This window comes from Podarcis erhardii (genome assembly GCF_964252035.2).
Source record: "Podarcis erhardii genome assembly, chromosome: 5".
In the NCBI taxonomy this organism is placed as follows: domain Eukaryota; kingdom Metazoa; phylum Chordata; class Lepidosauria; order Squamata; family Lacertidae; genus Podarcis; species Podarcis erhardii.
In genome coordinates, this window is record NC_138509.1 from 92,627,230 (window position 1) to 92,653,260 (window position 26,031).

At 46.9% G+C, this 26,031-nt stretch overlaps 1 protein-coding gene across 6 annotated transcripts in view; it reads right to left on the reverse strand.

Moving 5' to 3' along the window:
* The window catches only part of MCF2L2 (MCF.2 cell line derived transforming sequence-like 2), a 233,300-nt gene that overhangs the window by 177,817 nt on the left and 29,452 nt on the right, over window positions 1-26,031 (reverse strand). For 5 of the 6 annotated variants that reach the window (XM_081862125.1, XM_081862129.1, XM_081862126.1 and 2 more), the window contains 2 exons: window positions 15,438-15,521; window positions 377-491 (listed from right to left, as the gene is read on the reverse strand). In XM_081862125.1, the coding sequence (XP_081718251.1) occupies window positions 377-491; window positions 15,438-15,521 (199 nt within the window). Of the gene's footprint in view, window positions 1-376; window positions 492-15,437; window positions 15,522-15,635; window positions 15,759-26,031 lie in introns of those variants that run through there. The other variant, XM_081862128.1, reaches the window with a different exon arrangement.

The window sequence follows — 26,031 nt, forward strand, 5'->3', positions numbered from 1 at the left end:
TGTGGGCCAGATGCGGCCCAATCACCTTCTCAATCTGGCCCATGGACGGTCCAGGAATCAGCATGTTTTTACATGAGGAGAATGTGTCCCTTTCTTTAAAATGCATCTCTGGGTTATTTGTGGGGCATAGGAATTGGTTCATTTTTTTTCTTCAACATATTGTCTGGCCTACCACATGGGTCTGAGGGATGGCGGACTGGCCCATGGCTGAAAAAGTTTGCTGACCCCTGCCCTAGGCTGTGTGGGTTTTGGGTGTCAGAGGGGAAATACGCCAAAATGGGAGGTGCGAGAAGGTGTTCATTTGGGCTTGCCCTGGAGAAAGCGGTCAGCTAATTTGGGCACACAAGCCATCGAGGAGACTGGCGGTCAGACATACCTGGGGATGCTAGTCAAATACGTCACGACGTTCAGAAAATCTTCATCAGGGATCTCGCTGAAACCTGCGTACTCAGGGAAGGTGATGATGGGTGCACCATCTTTCCCTCTTCCTCCTGCAAGAGAGAGTGGACCTCAGTGGGCTAAATACAGAACACAGCGGTCAAATCTCCCCTGCCAACAGCGTTTCATCAAATTGGTGTCATTCACAAAACGAAAACAACATACATCAACTTCTCCCACTAGCCAAGAACTCTTCTGATTATTATTTATGAATTGACCGCGGTGCCCTGGGAACTTGCTCCTGGGGTGAATTATCCTGCCTGAGGAACATATAGTCTACCGATAAGTGCTTACAGGAAAGGAGATAAGGCAAGCAGTTGTGTCCAGTTCTGGGCACCACAGTTCAAGAAGGACACTGACAAACTGGAACGTGTCCAGAGGAGGGCAACCAAAATGGTCAAAGGCCTGGAAACGATGCCTTATGAGGAACGGCTAAGGGAGCTGGGCATGTTTAGCCTGGAGAAGAGGAGGTTAAGGGGTGATATGATAGCCATGTTCAAATATATAAAAGGATGTCACATAGAGGAGGGAGAAAGGTTGTTTTCTGCTGCTCCAGAGAAGCGGACACGGAGCAATGGTTCCAAACTACAAGAAAGAAGATTCCACCTAAACATTAGGAAGAACTTCCTGACAGTAAGAGCTGTTTGACAGTGGAATTTGCTGCCAAGGAGTGCGGTGGAGTCTCCTTCTTTGGAGGTCTTTAAGCAGAGGCTTGACAACCATATGTCAGGAGTGCTCTGATGGTGTTTCCTACTTGGCAGGGGGTTGGACTCGATGGCCCTTGTGGTCTCTTCCAACTCTATGATTCTATGATTCTATGATTCTATAAACATGGTAAGAGACCAACGAAAGCAAATGCAGTTAAGTGCACTACTAAGGTTCTGTTTCAGCTGGGAACAAGGATCATGACCCTATACACACCTCACCGCTGGGGTGGACAACTTTTATTTCTGTCAAGGGCCACATGCCACCTGTACAAAATGAGTCCCCATGAAATCACCCCCCTCACACCTTACATGGAAACCCATTTAGCTGAACCTTGACAGCCCATTCCTACTCTTCAGCAAAAGACATTTTTGGAGGGGGGAAATTTGGAGTGGAGGATTTTTTGGGGGGTGGGTTGGACTATTAAGCCCCTGCTCCCGCCTGCTACTTCTCCCCTCCAAAATGTCTCATTTCTAAAGCATTTTTTATAAGGGAGGGGAAGGTAACAACTATCAGGTTTCTGTTTGTATAGAGGCATTTGTTGGCACAGAATGCGAACCACACTGAATTTCTCCTGCATTCCTAGTGATCAGTTTCCTTATCAAGCTACAGTTACCAGGGTTTGCGGAGGGAAGCCATGGCACTTAAGCTGGTATATAAATTCCATGCATCTACCTATAGACATAAATTATAAATGCAAATACAGGAAACCCCAACCCCAATTCTGCCTGTATTTGAGCACATTTAACAGCCAAAGATGTTCTGACTTCATATCGCATCACACAGTACATTTGAACATGCTCAACATGTGAAGATTTCACACGTTTACACTTAGTGTATGCCCTGAGGAACCATGGCTGGCTGTAGTTTCTTAGCCTGTGCATATGCCTGCAGTTAAACACATGCATGCGCAGACCCCACACTTGCACAACGGTTTGACACTACTTCTTGCAGGAGAGTGTTTTCACATGGGGAAGATTGTAATATGTGGAACAGACTTCAATTACGTATGGCAGTGAAATGGCTTTGGTGCCAAAAAACCTTCAGAGGCAGGGGAATCAGTGACACCTTGTGGAGAAGACAGGTAATGTTCTGGTCCGGGGGGGGGGGAGTGGGAAATGCAAAAGCTCAGGAATTGATCATACGTGTTATTCACACACACCTTGATAATTACAAAGCAGGGAGGTGCCTTTATTTAACACTAAAAAGGAATGTTCTAAACACAAAATTGTACTCAAGAGCAGATCCCTTGAAATTAGTGGCACCAAGTTGGCTGTGACCACTATTTCCAATGGACTTGACATGGCTAATGCTGGACACAGCCCAATAAATTTAACATTATAATAACCTAAATAAATGTGCACTTTGAAAGAAGCAAGAGCTACGCTCTGCCAAAATCCAGTAAAGGGTTTGTGTTCTACCAAAAATCAATTTCATCTTTGTTTTGCTGCCCTTACTCTCATATAACTGTTCAGTTTAGAAAGAGCCACGCAAATATATACTTGATTCTTCCATTTCAAAATCATCTTTGAGAATTCAAAGTCATCTTTGAGAATTCCTGGAGAACAGGCGAAGTCCCGGCAGACTGGAGGAGGGCAAATGTTGTCCCTATTTTCAAAAAGGGGAAAAGAGAGGACCCAAATAATTACCGCCCAGTCAGTCTGACATCAATACCAGGGAAGATTCTGGAGCAGATCATTAAGCAAACAGTCTGTGAGCACCTAGAAAGGAATACTGTGATCACCAATAGTCAGCATGGATTTCTGAAAAATAAGTCATGTCAGACTAACCTGATCTCGTTTTTTGACAGAATTACAAGCCTGGTAGATGAAAGGAACGCAGTGGATGTAGCCTACCTTGATTTCAGCAAGGCATTTGACAAGGTGGCCCATGATATTCTTGTAAAGAAGCTGGTAAAATGCGGACTTGACTATGCTACCACTCAGTGGATTTGTAACTGGCTGACTGACCGAACCCAAAGGGTGCTCATCAATGGTTCCTCTTCATCCTGGAGAAGAGTGACTAGTGGGGTGCCACAGGGTTCTGTCTTGGGCCCGGTCTTATTCAACATCTTTATCAACGACTTGGATGATGGACTCAAGAGCATCTTAATCAAATTTGCAGATGACACCAAACTGGGAGGGGTGGCTAACACCCCCGAGGACAGGATCACACTTCAAAACGACCTTGACAGATTAGAGAACTGGGCCAAAACAAACAAGATGAATTTTAACAGGGAGAAATGTAAAGTATTGCACTTGGGCAAAAAAAATGAGACGCACAAATACAAGATGGGTGACACCTGGCTTGAGAGCAGTACATGTGAAAAGGATCTAGGAATCTTGGTTGACCACAAACTTGACATGAGCCAACAGTGTGACGCGGCAGCTAAAAAAGCCAATGTAATTCTGGGCTGCATCAATAGGAGTATAGCATCTAGATCAAGGGAAGTAATAGTGCCACTGTATTCTGCTCTGGTCAGACCTCACCTGGAGTACTGTGTCCAGTTCTGGGCACCACAGTTCAAGAGGGACACTGAAAAACTGGAACGTGTCCAGAGGGGGGCAACCAAAATGGTCAAAGGCCTGGAAACGATGCCTTATGAGGAACGGCTAAGGGAGCTGGGTATGTTTAGCCTGGAGAAGTGGAGGTTAAGGGGTGATATGATAGCCTTGTTCAAATATATAAAAGGATGTCACATAGAGGAGGGAGAAAGGTTGTTTTCTGCTGCTCCAGAGAAGCGGACACGGAGCAATGGTTCCAAACTACAAGAAAGAAGATTCCACCTAAACATTAGGAAGAACTTCCTGACAGTAAGAGCTGTTTGACAGTGGAATTTGCTGCCAAGGAGTGTGGTGGAGTCTCTTTCTTTGGAGGTCTTTAAGCAGAGGCTTGACAACCATATGTCAGGAGTGCTCTGATGGTGTTTCCTGCTTGGCAGGGGGTTGGACTCGATGGCCCTTGTGGTCTCTTCCAACTCTATGATTCTATGATTCTATGAAAATATTTTTTTAAAATATTGTATTACTTTCACTGTTTAGTTGTTTGTTGCCACGGGCCCCTCAGGGTGAGAGAAATACAACAACCACCACCACAACAACAACAGTTATTGTTGCTGCTCTATTTAACTTAAAGCATTCTTACTGTTACAAACACATACATATTAATCTCTTGATTAACACACAGGGAAAATTTCTGTAGAATCTGAGCTTCTGAGTTAAGTAGGGCCCTTGTTGTCATGGCTGGGGGCCAAGGAGTGGTGCGAGGCACCTGGTGGGGAACTCCCCAGGGAAGAAGGCTCGGAGCCCAGCAAGTGATGGGGAGAAGAGGGAGAAGACTGGGAGGAGAAGGTGTCAGAATCTGAAGATGTACCAGGGCTTTGTGAGCAGGAGAGAGGCTGTGGCACAGAGCAATTCAGACTCCAAGGCTGGAGGGGAAGATGGCCAAGAGGCAGAGATGGGTCACAGCAGGTTTTCTCGGGAAAAGCTCTGGGGCAAAAAATAACCCCAAACATGCTTGGGCATGGAGCTTTAAACCACAGACCTGTGCCTGGGAACAGTGGGACAAATGGTAATTGTGGATAAGCCCTTACATGGTCACAGACACACACATATATATATATGGACGCATGTGGTGCTGTGGTCTAAACCGCTGAGCCTCTTGGGCTTGCCAATCAGAAGGTCAGCGGTTCGAATCCCTGCGACAGGATGAGCTCCCATTGCTCTGTCCCAGCTCCTGCCAACTTAGCAGTTCGAAAGCACGCCAGTGCAAGTAGATGAATAGGTACCGCTGTGGCGGGAAGGTAAACAGTGTTTCCGTGTGCTCTGGCTTCCGTCACAGTGTCCCATTGCGCCAGAAGCAGTTTAGTCATGCTGGCCACATGACCCGGAAAGCTGTCTGTAGACAAACACTGGCTCCCTCTTCCTGAAAGCGAGGTGAGTGTTGCAACCCCATAGTCGCCTTTGACTGGACTTAACCATCCAGGTCTGAAGCTCATCAATATGGTCTGAAGCTCAACATCAAAAAAACAAAGATCATGGCCACTAGGCCCATCACCTCCTGGCAAATAGAAGGGGAAGAAATGGAGGCAGTAAGAGATTTTACTTTCTTGGGCTCCATGATCACTGCAGATGGTGACAGCAGCCACGAAATTAAAAGACGCCTGCTTCTTGGGAAAAAAGCAATGACAAACCTAGATAGCATCTTAAAAAGCAGAGACATCACCTTGCCAACAAAGGTCCGTATAGTTAAAGCTATGGTTTTCCCAGTAGTGATGTATGGAAGTGAGAGCTGGACCATAAAGAAGGCTGATCGCCGAAGAATTGATGCTTTTGAATTATGGTGCTGGAGGAGACTCTTGAGAGTCCCATGGACTGCAAGAAGATCAAACCTTTAAGAAGATCAAACCCATTCTTAAGGAAATCAGCCCTGAGTGTTCACTGGAAGGTCAGACCGTGAAGCTGAGACTCCAGTACTTTGGCCACCTCATGAGAAGAGAAGACTCCCTGGAAAAGACCTTGATGTTGGGAAAGATGGAGGGCACAAGGAGAAGGGGACGACAGAGGACGAGATGGTTGGACAGTGTTCTCGAAGCTACCAGCATGAGTCTGACCAAACTGCGGGTGGCAGTGGAAGACAGGAGTGCCTGGCGTGCTCTGGTCCATGGAGTCACAAAGAGTCGGTCACGACTAAACGACTAAACAACAACAACCATCCAGGGGTCCTTCACCTTTTTACATGGGTCACCAATGCAGGCAAAGCCTGAGTCTTTGCGATGCCACAAGACTCTTTTGCCCACTCCACAGTGGCATTACCTCAGCTCAGACTTCGGAATTTATCGTTGGCATGTTGGCCAAAACAGTTTAGCCATCACCTAGGCTGAACTGGCATTTGTACCCAGGACCAAGGCCCAGAGCTAAATGACACATTTAGCAAAGCGGCTTCTCAGATTGCTCTCTGCATCTAGCCAGTTAACAAAAGATGTCCATCAACGACAGCTGATGGAGGAAGCAGATCACGCAGCTGTCAAACCTCAATCTTCTCTCATTTGTCTCTCTCTGCCTGTCTTAGGGGGAAATGAATTAAAACGAGCTTTGCTGCAGTGCTTATTGTGCTCGGATTATGCAAATTCCTGCAGATTTCTCAACGGTCAGAAACCTGCAGTCATCTACATCTTTTGTTTTCTAGATTCCTAAAGGCATAATGCACTTTAAAAAAACAAAAACGGATTTGATTTCCTTTGCTAAAATATCAATAGTAGATTACTTATAGTAGTGATTCCCATGTATTTTACAAAAAAGGACATTCCGGGGGGGGGGTAGTTATGGCTATGGGGGGGAAATGTATAAAAGATAAAGATCCCTTTCACCAGGCCTGAGGATCAGGATAATTGATCTCCCTTACCAGAGCTCACAGGCCAAGACTAACAGGTAACCTGTTTTTGTCTCCACACTTTGAAACCATGTGCCCCAATGCAGCACTTCTATAGTTCTGCGGTCGGTGCTTTGCAAGCCCAGACAATCTGCTGATCACCGGGGCTTGCAAAGTGCCATCCACAGTGCTACGCAAGTACCAAAAACCAGCTGTTTGTCCATGCTTGCAAAATACTGTGCAAGGGACATTGAAGGTGCTGCCAATCAGCTGATTGCTGGTGCCTGCAAACTCCAATTTGGCAAGTATATTATGTCAGGGGAAGGGGAAGCTGTCGTGGCTTAGCTATAACAGCCTTGTGGATGAAATAGGGAGGTGTGGCGGGCACTAGTTATGTCTGCAGGCCTGAGGTTCCCCGCCGCTGCCTTAAATGTAAAAAGGGACACCTTTCCTCTGAAACTGCAAAAGAGGAATGGTCTGGAATCTCTGGCAAAATGAATTATACCCATAAGCGTTGTGTCTCATGACTCATTCAGAAATTCATGGACAGTAAAGTTGCCCATGTTGTGTATTGAGTCAAAGGATTTTATATCTGTATTATTATTGTCTGTATTTGCATTAGGGTAAAGTAACTGCCTTTTGGTTCCAGAGGGTACAGCTACTATTGGTTCATTTAAGCTGCTGTATTTGGATCCTCTGTCTTATTGGTTGCCTCCAAAAGGCAGGACTGTGATTGCCTAATATTGTTCCCTCCAAAATTGTATCCTTTCTAGCTGGTTCCCTGTCCCTATAAATGTAGCTCTCCCCTCCATCAGGCCCCAGTCTTGTTGCTATAATAAAGAAGTGTTACTAGAGAACTGTCTCCAGCATATTATGTCAAGAGAGCTGAAATCACAAACCCCACGTCACAACAACTGGCAACGAAGGTGGGATCCGGAATGCTGAGGAGCGGTTAAACACAGCCCTGCCTCAGAGTCCGGATTGTAGCTAAGAACAAGACTCACTGGCCAGCTGAGAAGACGACCCTGCCCACAGGACAATGGAGAGTCCAAGGGTATTGGAGCCCTTCCACCCATCAGAGCCCCACATGTCGGAAGACTACGTCGAACGCTTTGAGTTCTTTGCAGAGGCTCAAGGAATCACCGATGCCAGCAAAAGAAGGGCCACATTCCTGAGCTACTGTGGGCCTGAGATCTTCCAGCTGGCCAAGGCATTGCTTGCCCCAGCGAAGCTAAGTGAGACATCTCTTAAAGATATTCTTGCCTGCCTAACAAGTCATTTAGCGCCTGCTGAGACCAAGATGGCCCGGCGGATGGAGTTTCATAAGAGGCAGCAGCGTGCTGGGGAGTCTGTATCTGCATTTCTAGCTGAACTGCGGAAGCTTGCTCAGCACTGCGACTTCCAAGATCTGGAAGAGACTCTCCTGGATCGGTTTATCGGTGGTCTGAGCAGCAAGAAAGCCAGAAGACGCATCGTGGCTAAAGAAGAGGTTACCCTTGCTTCAGCCTTGAAGGAGGCCACCGCCACGGAGAATTATGAAAGAGAGGAGCTTGATGCCAGTCGCAGGGTCCCTAAGCCACAGATAGAAGTTGCGCATGCCATGGACGAGCTAGAGGCTACTCCGAGCCAGAGCCCAGTCCGTGGGGTCGAGTCAGTGCGTCAGGCCTGCACAGTGCACAAAGATCACCGAGGCAGGTGCCCTGGTTGTGGCGGAAACCATGAGCGGAAGAGTTGTCGTTTCCAGGATGCTATGTGCCGGACGTGCGGAAAGACAGGTCACATCGCCAGGGTCTGTAGATCGGCGGCGTTGGGAGCGACAGGAGCACCTAGACTGGAGCATCGCAGATCGGCCACAGCAAACCATGTTCTAAAGGACTGCCACTATGTAACGGAGATCAACGGGAGGGTCGTGCAGTTTCCAGCGCAAGGCAAGGCACACTTCAAGGTGAAGATTGAGGGTCAGCTGTGCGACATGGAGGTGGACTCCGGATCTGGATTCACTATCGTGTCGGACCAGACCGCGAGGACATTTTTCCCCAGGGGTAAGTTGCCCCCTCTGGAACCCTTCCCGGCAACTTTGCAGTCATACTCAGCGGGCCGCATCCATGTCATGGGAATGTGTGCCGTGAGAGTACAGTTCCGGGACAAACAGGCGGTACTCAAACTGGTGATTGCGAAGGGCAGTCGCCCCAGTCTCCTGGGCACTGACTGGTTCCCCGCCCTGGGACTGAGTATATCAGGGCTTAATTCAATCCAAACCTGCCCCGAGATGAGCGAGGTATTATGCAAAGAATTTGCTGGTCTCTTTAATGGAAAACTGGGTTGTTATAAAGGGCCCCCAGTTGACTTCGAATTGGACCCTGGGGTGGCCCCAATCCGACTCAAACCAAGGCGAGTGCCATTTGCACTGCAACCCAAGATCGAAGCAGAGCTGGATAAATTGGTCAAGCAGGGAGTTCTCTCACCCGTGGACTCCGCTAAGTGGGAGACTCCAATCGTCACGCCCCTTAAAGCAAATGGGGAAGTCAGGATCTGTGCTGATTACAAATGTACTATCAATAAGGCACTCAGGGGAAACTCATACCCCATTCCAGTCGTATCACATCTGTTGGCTAAACTGGCTGGGGGCAAGGTGTTCGCCAAACTTGACCTGGCACAAGCTTACCAACAGCTGCCAGTAACCCCACAATCAGCGGAAGCACAGACTATTGTCACACATAAAGGGGCGTTCAGAGTTAACAGATTACAATTTGGAGTTTGTGTGGCCCCAGGGATTTTTCAAGGGCTCATGGAACGCCTGTTAAGAGGTCTGCCGGGGGTCTTGCCATTTTTTGATGACGTTCTGATTGCTGGAAAAGACCCACAGGAACTGGTTGCGCGTGTCCGTGCAGTGTTGCTCAAGTTCAAGGAGGTGGGGTTGCAACTAAAAAAAGAGAAATGCAGTTTTGGGGTGCCAACTGTGGAATTCTTGGGGTTTAAAATTGATGCATCAGGCATCCACCCCACAGATGCTAAGGTTAAGGCCATCATCGAGGCACCACGACCACAGAACAAGACGGAGTTGCAGTCATTCCTGGGACTTATTAACTTTTATCATTCGTTCTTACCCCAGAAAGCTTCGGTAGCTGAACCATTACATAGACTGTTGCAGAAAAGGAATGTGTGGCGATGGGGGCAGGAGCAGCAGAAGGCTTTTGACTCCTTGCGAGGAATGCTAAGTAGCAAGAGCGTCCTTGCTCATTATGATGAATCGAAGCCGCTGGTCCTGGCATGTGATGCCTCTCAATACGGCCTGGGGGCGGTGCTGAGTCATAGGGAACCGGATGGGTCGGAAAAGCCCATCTCTTTCTATTCCCGTACGTTGTCGCCCACGGAGCGCAACTATGCTCAAATTGACAAAGAGGCACTTGCAATTGTGGCAGGAATCAAAAAGTTCCATGATTATGTGTACGGTCGCCATTTCTCCATTGAAACGGACCACAAACCACTGTTGGGGTTGTTCAACCCGAACAAACAAACGCCACAAATTCTCTCCCCCAGAATGTTGCGTTGGTCTATATTCCTGAACGGGTTCCAGTACACCTTGACCCATGTGCCGGGGAAACGGTTGTGCCACGCTGATGCGCTGAGTCGATTGCCCCTTCCTGGCGGGAGCAATGAGGATCCTGCTCCAGCGGAGCACATAATGATGCTGGAAACACTTCCGGGGGCTCCTGTAACGGCTACTGATATTGCTGAGAAAACGAGGAAAGATGCTGTTCTCTCCCGTGTGCTCACTTGGGTGGGGAGGGGGTGGCCAGGTGGTCCGCATGAAGACAAATTCAGGCCTTATGCGACAAGGCAGCACGAGTTATCCATGCATAAGGGTTGTCTCCTGTGGGGAGATAGGGTGATCATCCCAGCACCACTGAGAAACAGGGTTCTTGAGACGCTTCACGTGGGACACCCGGGAATGGTCAGGATGAAGTCGCTAGCCCGATGTTATGTGTGGTGGCCTGGAATGGACCAGAACATAGAGCAATGGGTACGAACATGCAAGGCATGCCAAGAGGTGCGGCCAGAAGTGGCCAGAGCACCAGTTCACTGGTGGGAGCAGTCCAGATCTCCCTAGAGCCAGCTGCACTTAGATTTTGCTGGGCCATTCCAGGGGAAGGCCTTTTTGGTTATCGTTGATGCATATTCCAAATGGTTAGAAGTGGCGATGGTCCCTAGCATGGCATCAGCTGCCGTAATCAAGGTGTTGAGGCAGCTGTTTGCAACCCACAGGTTACCTGAGACCATTGTATCAGATAATGGGGCAGCTTTTGTATCCCAAGAATTCAGGGCATTCTTGGCTGATAACTTCATAAGAGGGGTCACATCCGCGCCCTTTCACCCATCCTCCAATGGGCAGGCGGAGCGCATGGTAAGAACAGCCAAAGAATCCATTGCGCGCTTAATGGAGGGTAACTGGTCAGCTCGCATCACGCGAATGTTATTTTTGCAGCATGCGACGCCGTGTACTGCGACGGGCAAGTCGCCAGCTGAGCTGCTCTTGGGTAGAAGATTGGTAACGGTGCTGGATTATGTCCACCCGGATAAAATGCCAAACCGTAATTCAAGAGCAATCCCCCAGGCTGAGACTGACACAACAAGGTATTTCGCCCCTGAAGATCTGGTCTGGGTGAGGAACTATTCACGAGGTTCGCGGTGGGTGGCTGGTGTGGTCACCCGGACTAGTGGACCTGTGTTCTATTATGTGACCTTGGAAAATGGGCAAGTTTGGAAGAGACATATAGACCAGCTGAGGCGCCGGGTGCTCAGCAGGGAGGAGTCTGATAATTCATCCCTGGCTAACGACGCAGAGCTGCAAGACCAGAGTGAAAATGGCCCAGAGGTGCAATCACCAGGGGCTTCAGCAAATGAACCAGGGTCTGCTAGTCCTCAGGATGACGAGGTACAGGTAGGGGACCCTGAGATGTCTGGGACTCCATCTGTTCCTGACGAAACCCCTATAGCAGCCCCCCTACCACAGGTGACACCCAATCCAGAACCGGCAACACCTGTTGTCAGGAGATCAAGTAGAAGTTGTAGGACCCCACAGTACCTGAGAGATTACGTCTGCTGTGCTCACTAAGGGGGGAGGGGTGTTGTGTATTGAGTCAAAGGATTTTATATCTGTATTATTATTGTCTGTATTTGCATTAGGGTAAAGTAACTGCCTTTTGGTTCCAGAGGGTACAGCTACTATTGGTTCATTTAAGCTGCTGTATTTGGATCCTCTGTCTTATTGGTTTCCTCCAAAAGGCAGGACTGTGATTGCCTAATATTGTTCCCTCCAAAATTGTATCCTTTCTAGCTGGTTCCCTGTCCCTATAAATGTAGCTCTCCCCTCCATCAGGCCCCAGTCTTGTTGCTATAATAAAGAAGTGTTACTAGAGAACTGTCTCCAGCATATTATGTCAAGAGAGCTGAAATCACAAACCCCACGTCACAACAGCCCACTCCCTGGAACTCAGGTGAGCCAGAAGGCTAAAGGAGGTAGGGGCTTCTTCACACAGTGCATAGCTAAACTATTGAAAGTGCCCCCACAAGATTAGTGAGGGACAGCAACTTAGATGGTTTTACAAGAGGATCAGACGAATTCTGAAGAGAATAAGGCTATCAATGCCCACAAATCACTCTTGCATACAAACTATGCTGTACAGTCATACCTCGAGTTGCATGTGCTTTGGGTTCAGCGGGTTCGAGTTGCACTCCGCGGCAACCCCAGAAGTAACGGAGCGCGTTACTTCTGGGTTTCGCCGCTCACACATGCGCAGACGCTCAAAATGACGTCACGTGCATGTACGGAAGCGGTGAAACGTGACCCGCGCACACACAGATGCGCCGTCGCATCTTGCGTTCCGTTCGGGATGCGAACGGGGCTCCGTTCACATCCTGAGGTACCACTGTACACCTTTAGGAACCAGGCAAAAATGTTCCTCTTTAACCAGGCGTTTGGCTGATTGACATCCAAGGCCCTTTTAAAATGTGTTGAGGAGTGGGGCGATTATTGGGTTGTTCTTGTTTTTATTTTTATTGTGTATTTTGTGTTTTCATATTGTCACCACCCTGAGACCTGCAGGTATAGGGTGGTATACAAATGTTGATACGATACGATAATCTTTATTGTCATTGTCACATACAGAACAACGAAATTGAAAATCTACATCAGACATTCAGAAACCAACAAGCCTGCTATCCCAGCTATCCCAGCCTGGTTTGTTGTTATTTAGTCGTTTAGTCGTGTCCGATTCTTCGTGACCCCATGGACCAGGGCACGCCAGGCACTCCTCTCTTCCCCAGCCTGGTTAGCCCCCTAAAAACTCTGATACCCCATAATTAAATACAGTATACTCCCACAGAGACTACCTTACACTGCGTTTAAAACCAAGATCGCATTTGAATAGAAACTGTTTCTCAGGTGGCTACTCCTAGTCTTTATAACCCTGTACCTTCTTCCAGAAGGCAGAAGCTGGAAGAGATCATTTCCGGGGTGCGCACTATCCTGCGCTATCTCTGCAGCTTTCTTATGGCACCTGGAAGCATAGATTTGATCCAAGGTGGGAAGAGTGCACCCAATTATTCTCTCCGCAGTCTTTACAACCCTGGACAGCACTGTTTTTCCCCTGACCGTGCAGCTCCCAAACCACACACACAGACCATAAGTTAATACACTCTCAACAGTACAATGGTAAAATGCCATCAACAGGTCCTTTGAGAGATTATAGTAATAATAATAATAATAATAATAATAATAATAATATGGTACTTATTTTACGTTGCTCCAAGGGAACAGACTCTTTCCAGTAACAGAAAAGTATGAAATATTCCGAACAGAAGAGGAAGCAAAAATACGGGCTCTCTCCCCTTCATTGGAGGTTTTCAAACAGAGATTGGATGGCCATTCACCAGGGATTCTTTAACTGTGATTCCTGCATTGCAGAGAGCTGGACTGGGTGACCAACTCTACAGTGCTATTGCTCTATGAGTCACGATGGCTAAATACTAAGTCCAGGATTAGTGGCAGCATGCCTCTCGATGCCAGATGCTGGGAATGGCTATTGCGCTGGTGCCCTGTTTATGAACTTCCCAGAGGCATCCAGCTAACCACTATGGGAAAGAGGATGCTGGACTAGATAGGCTTTTGATACAACCTGGCAGGGATATTCCAGTGTGCTTACACCTTGGATCAACACTGCTTGTGCGTGTGTCGGCTTACTTCGCACTTGCTCGGTCTGCAAGCAGATATTGCTGACACGGTCCCAAGTCTCTGGGATTTTTTTCTCACAAGGAAGCTGAGCCTCTACAGCTGCCCCTGGAACTGACTGCTTCTCAAGTGAGGAAACAGTATACCATCAAGAAGAGCACATCAGAACAGAAGAAAGGACATGCATCTTGGTCCCTTCCTTTCTGATTCCATCACTGCTTCCTGCACTTTCAGTTTTGGGCTAAACTGTGGAAATCTTTTGCGTAAACATGGTTTTTAGGCTTTTGAGCTCTGGGCATTCCAGTTCTGGGTTTTAGCAGATAGAGTGAGCTCTAGATCCATTCATCCCTGCTATATATATATATGGCTTTCCCTTTTTCCGTTAAAGGGGGAAACAGGGCACTAAGCTGACTTCCAAGACAAAAGGAAAGAAAGCTAGCCAAGGAAACGAAATCCCCTCTAATATCTTTGGTGACAGTTTGTCTCAGAAGCTCCTGGTGTGCATAATGGGATCAGTCACATAGGTGCAGACTGCACACTGGACTCATTTGCACATAATTCCAGGCTGTTATTACAAGATGTTGAAATGGGGAGAGGGTGGGTTGCCATTTCCATTTTGCTCCTGGCATAAAAACAATAAAATCTACCAAGGCTTTAGCAACAGCTTCACTCTAACTTCCAGCTATACATCTTTTTCACAGAGGCTTTATGTACATTAGAAACATACATACATTTAAATATTAATATAATAACACATTAATTCTGGGCACCGCAGTTTCTGAAGGATATGGACCAGCAGGGATGTAAGCAGAGGAGGGCGACCAAGATGATCAAGGGACTGGAAACTGAGCCTTATGAGGAAAAGTTGGGGCACATTTACACCACACTCACTGCATCTCCTACTCACCTCTAACTCTTCTGTTAAACAGCAGAAGAAGTAGCAACAACCTGGGTTCTATTCCCCATTCCAGAGCTCCCAGGCCCTTTCCTTAAATCTGAGGGTATGAGGCTCAAGAGAGCCAGGACTTTGGTTGTAGGGACAGTTTTTCACATTTCTGCATCATCATTATTATTATTATTATTATTATTATTATTATTATTATTATACTGCCCTTCATCTGTAGATCTCAGATACATAATAAAAACAATGACAAAACAATCCATTAACCTCTCTCCCCCACCCACATTATTGCATCAGTTTATAATGTTTTAAAACAAGCGCCTCACAAAAATTCATCAACATTTTAGGGTCCTTTTCTTCTAATATGCACATCTTAATGGAATTCTGCTGAATATATGTATTTTTACAAGTGATTTCCCCAATATAATGCATTTTTCTATTTTATTTTCACCAGCGTGGGTTTTTACGCAGGCTTACCTCCAAACATATGCTGTTCTGCGTACATTTTTTTTTGGTTGGGGAACTGCATTATGAAATTCAGAGGCACTTGAATATCAACTGATATCTGTGTTTTGGCTCATGTATCCCAGTCACCTATCACAAACTGAATTTGCGTGCTGTTTCAGGAAGTACAGAATTAGGTAGGTTTGCACTGAAATGCAAACCAAACCCAGTTTTGCCCCTGCCCCTACCTAGCAGCTGCAGCAGAGCTTCTCCTGGTTAGCTGTCAACGGGCAATTAAAGGGGTGTGTTCTACCAAGAGCTATAAAACAAATGAATCTCAACCCTTACCTGACAGGATAGCAAACTGCCGGTGAAGCTGTTCTATGATATCCACAGCAACGAGAGGCCTGATCTCCTGTTGCATGATTTCATCTGCGCAAAAAACAGAGAGAGAGAGTGGGAGTGGTGGAAATGAGGGACACCTCCAGTCACTTAACTGGGAAGAAGCTCTCTTGCAGATCTCCACAGCAACGCAAAGAAAGATACCTTTTTGACTTGACCATAGGCTTTCATTTGGTCATATGACTCTTGACGGCACAGACACTTGTCAACAGAAGAGTCCCATCTCCAGGCTGATTGCTTTCAGCATTTTGTGTTTTGCAGAAACGGGCTTTTCATAAACTGAGCCTTTGCCAGTGCTGATTGCAGCTTAGCTGAGGGCTATGAGCTTCATGGACTATATTAAGTCCAGGCGTGAGATAAAGCCCCTTTTCAGTGCTTTGAAACAGCACTGCCTATTTTTGAGCAAAATACTGGTAAAGCAGGCCTGCCCCCCATCTGAGTAACAAGCACTTCATTCTTCAAAAGTTACACAGCGCACAATGTTCCCAACAAGTTCTCCTTTCCTCTCTGCTTTTCCCCCTGCAGCCAAGCTTCTGAAAATGTGGCACAGTCCTCTCCAACAGAGATGGCCAACAGCTGATGGAGGGGAAAGCTCAACTTTTCCCCAAGGCTCCCCACTGATTAATCCAGGAGAATGAGTGTAACCTGCCCTGCATGCTTATCTTGGGTTTATACCAGTGTCCCACCTCCACCCCAAAATAAAATAAAATAAACTCATCAGCTTATGCTCTCAGTAATTGGCATTGGGGCTGTGCACACACTACACCTTTACAGCCACTTGAAACACATTATTTCCCTCACAGAATTCTGGGGACTGTATTTTTGTTCAGGGTTGCTAAGTATTGCAGCTCTGCGCAGGGAAAACTACAGTGCCCAGAATTCTTTGAGGGTAAGGATGTGTTTTGAGTGTGCTTTAAAGGTATAGTGAGTACACGACCTAGGAGGAAGTGGGAGGCATTGTGAATACACACACACATACATGGCATAAAGTACAAGAAATGATTTTAAGCTATATTTTTAAAATGGTAATGGCCTCAAAGGCCATTCCAGTTGCACGCCTGTTGCCTGAGAATCTGCCTGATGGATGGAAAGAAAGAAAGAAAGAAAGAAAGAAAGAAAGAAAGAAAGAAAGAAAGAAAGAAAGAAAGAAAGAAATTTTATTACTAACACTTAACAGGCTTGCCGAAGGAATGGAAGTGGTTTTGCTTGGGTTCCCCCTCCCCACTCTCCTGTATGTATTTTATATGAGGTTGCTTCTAAAAATAGACTAGTCCCTGGTATTGAAGGCTTTCCCCTCCTAACCAAAGGAATTTTGTAGGAAAAGGATAAAAGATGAAATAGAGTTGCCAGCTCTTGGAACAAAAAAATGTTGGTCCCTGGGTGAGGCCCTTTCCACATCTAAGGGGAGAGCTAACAGAAAAAAATGTTATGTTCATCTTAGGTGTACGAGAATTGCACACGCTTACAAGCAGATTACTGTCACCAAGCAATATCAAGCGACATCAGTACCAGACATGATATCCACTCCTGACAAACCACAACACAATCCAGCTGATGGCTGTTTCACAGTCAGAAAACCGAAAACAAATCCATACCCTCCAACATGTTGCAGCCCAAACCCGGGGCGTTTGTCTTCCGTGACCCGCATGAGAGCATGGAGCCCCGCAAAATGAGCAAGGTATATAACTCGAAATAGTGAACCAAGCCACAGATTATACGTCATGTTACAAACATGCATTATGTACCTTCCTGAGCGCTGAAGATTTGATTTATTATATTCCTATGCCGTGTTTCATTCAAATGAATCCCAAACAATAACAATAAATAACAATAGCATGATAGAACGTGATAGAACATCACAAATATAGCATAAATTATACAGAGGAGTCTTCATAGAGAGTAGTCTTCACTGAAACAACTGCAGTCTATAAAACACTGCAAGCAAAGCAATAACTAAAAAAATAAACTAAAAAATAAGATCCCTTCAGAATAAAAGTGGGTGCCAAAGCCTTTTCAGTTGTGGCACCCCAAACACCCCAGGGAGGCTTGATGGGCATTACAACTGATATCTTTCTGGCACCAGCTGAAGACCTTTCATTTGACTGCAGTGGAAGTCAGCGGTTCGAATCTCCGCAACGGGATGAGCTCCCGTTGCTCGGTCCCTGCTCCTAGCAGTTCGAAAGCACATCAAAGTGCAAGTAGATAAATAGGTACTGGTCCGGCGGGAAGGTAAACGGCATTTCCGTGCGCTGCTCTGGTTCGCCAGAAGTGGCTTAGTCATGCTGGCCACATGACCTGGAAGCTGTACACCAGCTCCCTCGGCCAATAAAGCGAGATGAGCGCCGCAACCCCAGAGTCGGTCACGACTGGACCTAATGGACAGGGGTCCTTTTACCTTTACCTTGTTGTCTCCTAATGCTTAGTAACATTTTTTGGTGTCTTAATGGTATATGTTGCTGCCATGTTTAACCCTGTTATGGGGGGGCAGGTTTGCACATTGCCCAAAAAAACCAAAATGCAGCACCACAAAAAGGTCAGAAATCTGCATAAAATTTGGTTGTGCTAATTTATATACACAGATGCAAGTTTGGAAATAATTCTTAAGTGGAATGATTTAAATAGAAATATAACACATTGTTGCTTGCTCTCTCTTCAAAGCAGACTTAAATCGGGCACCCCTTCAAATTACAGGTTCGCTCCCTGTAAAAGAAGACCACTAGGGCACGCTACCTTGCTGGCCGCTCTGAAAGGTTCTACCTGAAGGATGGGACAGAAATCTCTCAAATAAGAAAACAAGCTAGCAAATAATGTGGCGACAGAACTGAGCACAGCAGACAAGCACTCTCTCAAGGAACTGAGCCTGTGATCAATGCAGCCCCCTTCTCTCTCCATCACACACATGCAGAGAGAAGAGGAAGACCCAGACAGACTGAGAAACTGAAAACTTCTCTCTCATTCTCTCTCTCACACACACATCCAGCATAGAGGAAGGTGCCATGGCTCAGTGGCAGAGCATTTAATTTGCATGCAGAAGGCCTCAGGTTTGATCCCTGGCCTTTCCAGGTAGGGCTGGGAGAAATCTGAAACCTTCCGGCGCTTCTGCCAGTCTGTGTAGACAATACTGTTAAGTTGTGGGTGAGCATATCAGACGACACAGTGATTCTTCAAACAACTCTTCTTTATTCAGAGGCCAGAACAGAACTGAACTGAAGGGCTCAGTCAGCCTGCTTATATAGAGCTCCAGTACCTTGTTACTGTAACAACTTTCTAAAACTATCCAATCACTGAACGTCACTTTCGATCCTTCATTTGCATAACTATCTACAGTATCCCGCTGCTGGCCCAGGGTGAGAACTTCAGTACATAACAAATACTGAGCTAGATAGACCAGGAATATGACTCATTTATAGAGCAGCTTCCTGCCTTCCTAAATGTAGCCCCAAACTGAAATCATAGCTGTTGCTGCTCCTTTTCTCCCAATCGCTGCTCTTTTCTTTCCAGGACAAGAGGCCAAACAGGTATGTGGGGCAGTGCTGGTGGGCTCTCAGGTGGGGGTTAGGGGACTGGAGCCTGCCAGGTAAAGAGCCCTGTTCCGTAATCTGCCCAGTTTGTCCAGCTGACGTGTGTCATGACTCCTGTCGGTGCCTTTCCCATCCTGCTCTCTCCGTACTTTGCACACTCATTCATCCCTGATCTCACCGTCCGCCTGGCCCATTCCTCAGGGAATCTTTAGCGGCCACTCCGGCATTGCAGGGGATGCGGGTGGCACTGTGGGTAAAACCTCAGTGCTTAGGACTTGCTGATTGCATGGTCGGCGGTTCAAATCCCCGCGGCAGGGTGGGCTCCCGTCTTTCGGTCCCAGCTCCTGCCCACCTAGCAGTTCAAAAGCACCCCTAAGTGCAAGTAGATAAATAAGTACCGCTTTATAGCGGGAAGGTAAACGGCGTTTCCGTGTGCTGCGCTGGCTCGCCAGATGCCGCTTATTCATGCTGGCCACGTGACCCGGAAGTGTCTCCGGACAGCGCCGGCTCCCGGCCTCTTGAGTGAGATGAGCGCGCAACCCTAGAGTCGGACACGACTGGCCCATACGGGCAGGGGTACCTTTTACCTGCATTGCAGAGGGTTGGACTAGACGACCTGTGGGCATTAAAAATGTCCTTAAGAGACACCTGAAAGTTAATAGAGAGAGTCTGCCTGTCTAATCTCGGCCGAAAGAGTATTTCATAGCACAGGGCTGGTGATACCGAACATCCAACTTCTAGCTAAGGTTGGTCAGGCCTCTGTAACGTGGGGGACAACTATCAGTGCTTCACCAGATGATTTCAACGATTAAGCTGGGATGTAAGGGTTCAGAAGGCCCTTACTTTGTCCTACTATCCCACTCACCATACGACCGCGGAGAAAATCTGGGTCATTTAGCAAGCAAATCGCCTTCTGCATGCTGGATTATCATAATGTGTGCAAGAATTAATACAAGGGAGGGGAGGGACAATGTGAGGGTTGTCACAGCTTAAGTGTTTCAATGCAATCCGTCAAGAGTGACATATCAAGGCCATCCACACACATACATACGCAATAGCATGTTTTATTAATATGGAAAAGTTACTCAGTGGAATTAAGGGCTCAGGGAACCTGCTGACTGTGCATTTAAGCAACGGCAGAGTAAAATTAGCCCGAGTTGCGAGCCGGGAACTGTGATTTATGATATTGTGTTTGGGGGTCACAGAGTCTTGTCAGAAGATGCTCGAAGCAGCTACATCAGTGAAAGGCGCAAAACTGATAAACAGCAACAACTTAAAAAACAAACAAAAGACATCATAAATAACCATCACGTAGAAAAATGGAAAGGAAACTGGAATGCTAGCTGCAATATTTATTTTAGTATATTTATTTAGGCTGTTTTTCTATACCACTAAATATACACAGATATCTCAAAGCAGTGTGCAACAAACTAAAACAACTAAAGTTACAAAAAATACATAATATAACCACTTAGACACAAATGCATATAAGTTCCTTCTTCTTCTGACACACCTCCCTGATCAACATCTCTCATCTTCCTCGAGATGCAACATAAATGGAATAAACAGAGAGACAAGTTGTATATTATATTTTCAAAGGTGTGCACTTGTAGAACTTGTAAATGTGCAGCTAAGAAACGTGCTGCACAAATGAGACCTGTTTTTAAATCCGTGAATGTATTTATTCCTCATACGATACCAGATACTGATTCCAGCCTTGGATAAAACCCACTGCATGTGAAAGATTAGCTGTAGCTCCCTGTAAAGCGCATGCTCAGTTGCAAAACCAGGTTTGCAGAGATGAAGTGAAGCATCTTTTAGCATGCTTGCTTTGCTATGGCACTGAAAAAAATGTTGCTTCTACTAAAGAAAAAGGAAGAAGCAATTACCATGTCCCATCTGGCTGATAGTACTCTTCTGTCCAGTTCAGAAGCATAAGTGATAACCATCTAATCCCCCGGAGCAAAGAGTTATACAGCTGAGCTTCCCAATTCCCTACTTAAAATGAAGTTAAGCACGCTATCGTTTAATTTATTTTGCACAGACTCATTTTCCCCTTCCATCATTTTTTTTTTTTCCAATTCTGAAGAAGACGCTGGAAGTGGAAGAGGAAGAAGGTTAATTCAGTGACAATGGGAGGCATTTATTCAAGAGATTTCAAGGGTCATCTTAATAAAACTAAGGGGTCACCAACCATTTTAGGCCTGTGAGCATATCTGGAATTCTGAGCAGGTGCTGTGGGCGACACCCTCTCTGGTCCCCCTTCCTCCATCTCCCCCTGAGACAGAAAGAGAGAAAGCACCTGTGTGAACACACTTCACTTTTCCAAGGAATCCAGGTGAAAGTCAAATATGGCAGAATTAACCTGAGCCTTGAAAAGCACAAAGAACCGAAAGAGGAAGTGGGAAAGAGAGCCGCTCTTCCAACTTTCTCCTTCAGCTCTATGTACTTGCTGCTTTATGTCTCCTCCACCACACCTGAATGCAGCAGGCTCTATCATCCAACAGAGGGGGATGGCTGGGGGCTCAGGAAAAACAGCCTCTGTGCATATGTGTGTGCCATTGCTGCTACCCAGCATCTGCCACCTGAGGGGCTGTCTCACTCTGTCTAACAGTAGGGCAGCCCAAGCACTGCACAAAGAGCAGAAGCTGCAACTATGGTGGCCACATACACATAGCCGAAAAAGGGAAAAGAGTCAGCAAAAAACAGGGCAGAAGAGATTCCCATGGAATATGCCCATGGTAATTTTTTCAAGAAATAATAAGAACCGTGCTGGATAAGACCAAAAGCCCATCTAGTCTTGCATTCTGTTCCAGCTGTCAACCAGGTACCGATGTATAGTTGTGTACAGATGCAAATTTAGAAATGCAAAGTATAATGTAAATAAAAATACAATGATCTCAAAATAGTAGGGAAGGCTGTGACCACATGACTTGTGTGCCTGCTCAGTCTTACTATCTAGGTACTATCCGGTGATGGGCATCTTCAAAGCCCCTCCTGTTCTCCCTTCTTAGCTTTCTAAATGAGACTCAGACTGAACAGCCCTTCAAACAGACGACTGTCCTCTGTGAAGCAGGACATGTGGTCACGGCAACTCCAGCCAAGTGCACGACAGCGAATATTATCTTGTCCTGCTGCCCCTCCTGCTCCTCAACATTACCAAACTCATTTATATGTTAATGGCCTCCAAATGACTGCCAGAAAGATGACCAGCTGGAGAGAAAGACCGAACTGTGTGCAGCCAATTGACAGGGCAATGCCTTATTGCTTAATTAAAGACCAGCTGAGCCACAGCAGAACACTGAGACATCTTTGTTCCGCACGAGACTCAGCCTAGCTATGGGCTGATGGTTCATCACCCACTTCCTATGCACCCTTTCTGTGCTTCATTGCAACCCGTTCTCCCTACTGGTAGCTGTGTGCGCTGTGTGTACATGAGTGCATGTGTTGGCTGTCCACAGTGCCCAGCTGTTGTGTGGTGGAGAAGTAATGCGGGGGGGGGGGGAGCTCAAAGCAGGAGCGATGATGTCACTGGCAACTGATGGGAGAATCCTTGCCCTGGTAAGTGAATGAAGTGAAATATTCCTAATCATGGATCAGTGGTATAGCGTGGTAGGGCAGGGCGGGCAATGCCCTGGGTGCACAATCTGGGGTGTGTGTGAACCAGGCATCACCCGCAGAGATCTCTGGCATGCGCCCTCTGTGCCCCACCTGGTGTGCAAGCACCTGCCCGTTGGTGGCGGGGGAGTGGGGGGTGAAGAGCACCCAGCCTGGGCTGAATGGGCACCCTCTGCCCCCACCTGCCGTATGTATGCGCAGCTGCCCAGGAGCCGGCAAATGGTGCTATGCCCGTTATGGATCTTTTGCCTGGTCTCTTAAGCTTAGTCATTACAATCAAGTAGAAGAAGAGTTAACTGACTCAGAATAAACACACAACAGATCAATGAACTTGTTAATAAGATAACAGGAATAATCTGATTATGTGACTCATTCCCAAGGAGCTAGCCAGAAGAACGGTTTGCATCGCGGAATCATGCGTTTGTGTTGAGGCTCTTCGTGGACATTGGAAGCCGCTTGAGAACAGTTCCTTTGGTTTGGATAGGCCTCCTCAAGACATTTTCACTGAGATGCATTAGGAGAGCATGGTGAGCTTGATTCAGCAAGCATTTGGCCACATGAGTATGAACCCAAAACTCTGATCCTTGAATTGTCCTTGGAATTAGGTAGCTCCCAAAACAGGCAGCCAGTGTCTGCTATAGAAATTCATGGTCCACTGCTCTTACTCAAGTCTGGGTCACTGGTTGCTGAAAGATGCCACTGGGCAATCCTGCAGGACCTCCAGACTTACCGTATTTTTTGCTCTATAAGACCCACTTTTTCCCTCCTAAAAAGTAAGGGGAAATGTGTGTGCGTCTTATGGGGCGAATGCAGGCTGCGCAGCTATCCCAGAAGCCAGAACAGCAAGAGGGATTGCCGCTTTCGCTGCGCAGCGATCCCTCTTGTTGTTCTGGCTTCTGAGATTCAGAATATTTTTTTTCTTGTTTTCCTCCTCCAAAAACTAGGTGCGTCTTATGGTCTGGTGCATCTTATAGAGCAAAAAATACAGTATTCTTCCCTGCCTACTGTTCCTGCTGCTCCAGATTCAGAGTGGGCCCCATTTCTCCTGTGCCAGCCTTTGATTTCCAGGTCAGCCACCCGGTAAGGTTGATTTGATTCCCCTGCCTTTGTTTCCAATGTAGATATTTATTCCCTTTTGGTTCCTGATGTAGATCTTCACTCACCTCATCCTCCCTGGCGGTGGGGTGGGAGGGTGCTATTTTATGGTTCACCTCAGGAACCATAATGTCTTGAGCCAGCCCTGCTCACAGGGGCCAACCAGATGCCTATGGGACCTCCGCTGCGGGAGGCTGGGCTAGATGACCCTTAGGGATTGCTTCCAACTCTACAATTCTATGATTCTGATTCTATGACCTAAGTTCAACAGCATTTTCCCCAGGCAAAAACACTCAAGGGTGGCTAGTAGCCATGGGCTCTGACTCCACAAATGGGAGACAGCAATGCTTCTGAGTGCCAGTTGCTGGGAACCACAGGAGGGGAAAATCTTCTTGAGTTTCCCACAGGCATGTGGTTGATCAGTGTGAGAATGGGATGCTAGGCTGGATGGGCCATTGGCCTGATCCAGCAGCCTCTTCTAGCCTTCTTACGGTGCAAAGGAAGTCCAGAGAAGGATGTTAGCCTGGGGAGTTGGTACAGTTTGGGGAGATTCCCAAGGACCAAACGGAAAGACCTGGAGGGCCACATCTTGGCCCCGGGCTTGATATGTCCCCATCTCTGCCCTACAAGTACAGTCAGTGGCAGACCCCCCCCCCAAAAAAAACCCCTTTGCGCTAGTGGAAACAAGTCACAAATTGCAGCAGGCAGATTGCCATGGCTCAGTGACTCTTCCTCTGAAGGCCAAGTCGTGGTGAAAGAAGCACTGCAGAGGTGTTAAAATAAAGGAAGCAGGAGCTGCCCTGGGGGTGCTGATGGCAATTGCTATTTCTGCTTAGCTCACCCAGCCTGGGACACAAGATCTGCATGCTGGTAGCAGGGAATCCAAATGCTGCTCTTGCAAAGGAAGGAGAGGTTATGAGCACAGCTTATTCTGCAAAGCTCCCGATGGGGGCAGACGGATGGAGAAAAAGCGTGACCCAGTTAGCATACACGGGCAGAAGCCGTATCTAATGATAGGGCTGTTGGGGGTGGGTTTTTTTGCATTTAATCACAAGGAAAATCCTCTGCCTGTAAGGCTGAATCTGGATCAGTGTTTCAGCTGATCATCCTCCTAACACAGAGCTTTGGCTTCTATTCCGTCTGTGTGATACGGCCGGCCAAAAAGACATTTGCTGCCTGAAGCAGAATAGTGAGCGATGACTCCCTACCAAGACACATAGACACATCCAAGACTGGTCTAGCTATTTTGGCATCTGAGGCAGAAAATCCCACAAGCGTCTCTCACTGGGAGTAAAAGCACAATAATGATGAATTAAAACAACTATGAGCAGGCTGCCCTTTCATGATACCCAAAACCAGCTGCCCAAAGTGACTGCCTCACTCTGCCCAATGGTCGAGCCAGCCTTGCAGTGTAGGGAAGAGGGAGTAAGAAAAGGAGGATAATTATTCCAGCCACAGCTTTTAGCAGGGCTTGGCATACTGTTTTTCTCCCTATCTGTGTATGCTGAATACTCAAACAAGGCAAAGGCTTTCATTGGTATTGCTGTTACCGAGCCTACTGCAGAAATATGAGTAATCTGAGAATTACTCATTTCAAAGCATTGCTATGGATCGGACTGCAACCTTCCAACAGCTTCACCTCACCCCCAAAGGGATCCCACCACCCTTCTGAGTAATACCCCTCCCCACCTTCTCACTATATAGAAGGGTCTGGAAACTTCTGTTTCAGTGTATCTGAAGAAGTGTGCATGCACACGAAAGCTCATACCAAGAACTAACTTAGTTGGTCTTTAAGGTGCTACTGGAAGGAATTTTTTTATTTTGTTTTTCCTCCTTGGGTGATAGCCTAGGTAATGGGCCATTAAGGGAATGAAGGAAGTGGATCTGTGCCAGACAGCAAATGGGTGGTAGTTAGAAATACAAAGGCCGGGGAGGAGAAGGGAGAGTTGAGTCTTGTGAGCTGGCAGCTAGAAGCTGGAAGCAGTAGGCTGGGAAGCCAGAGAGACAGAGTTATGCTTGATTTCTGTTTGAATACAAGGCTATGGCTATGGGGGAAGCAAGACCCTTTGAGAGTGTTAATACTGTGAAGCCCTCCATCGTAGGCTCAGGGTGTGTGTGTAAATAAACCATATATCCTAAAGACACCACAGTCTCTGCTGTCTCTCATTCTAAGGAAAACACAAGCCCTGGGAAATCAACACTGGAATCTCACACGGCTTGGAGGCTGGGGTGACATACAACATTATGGAAGAGGTGCCTGTTGTATGTCAGCCTTCCAAAGGGTAATGGCGGTATTGCAAAGAGAT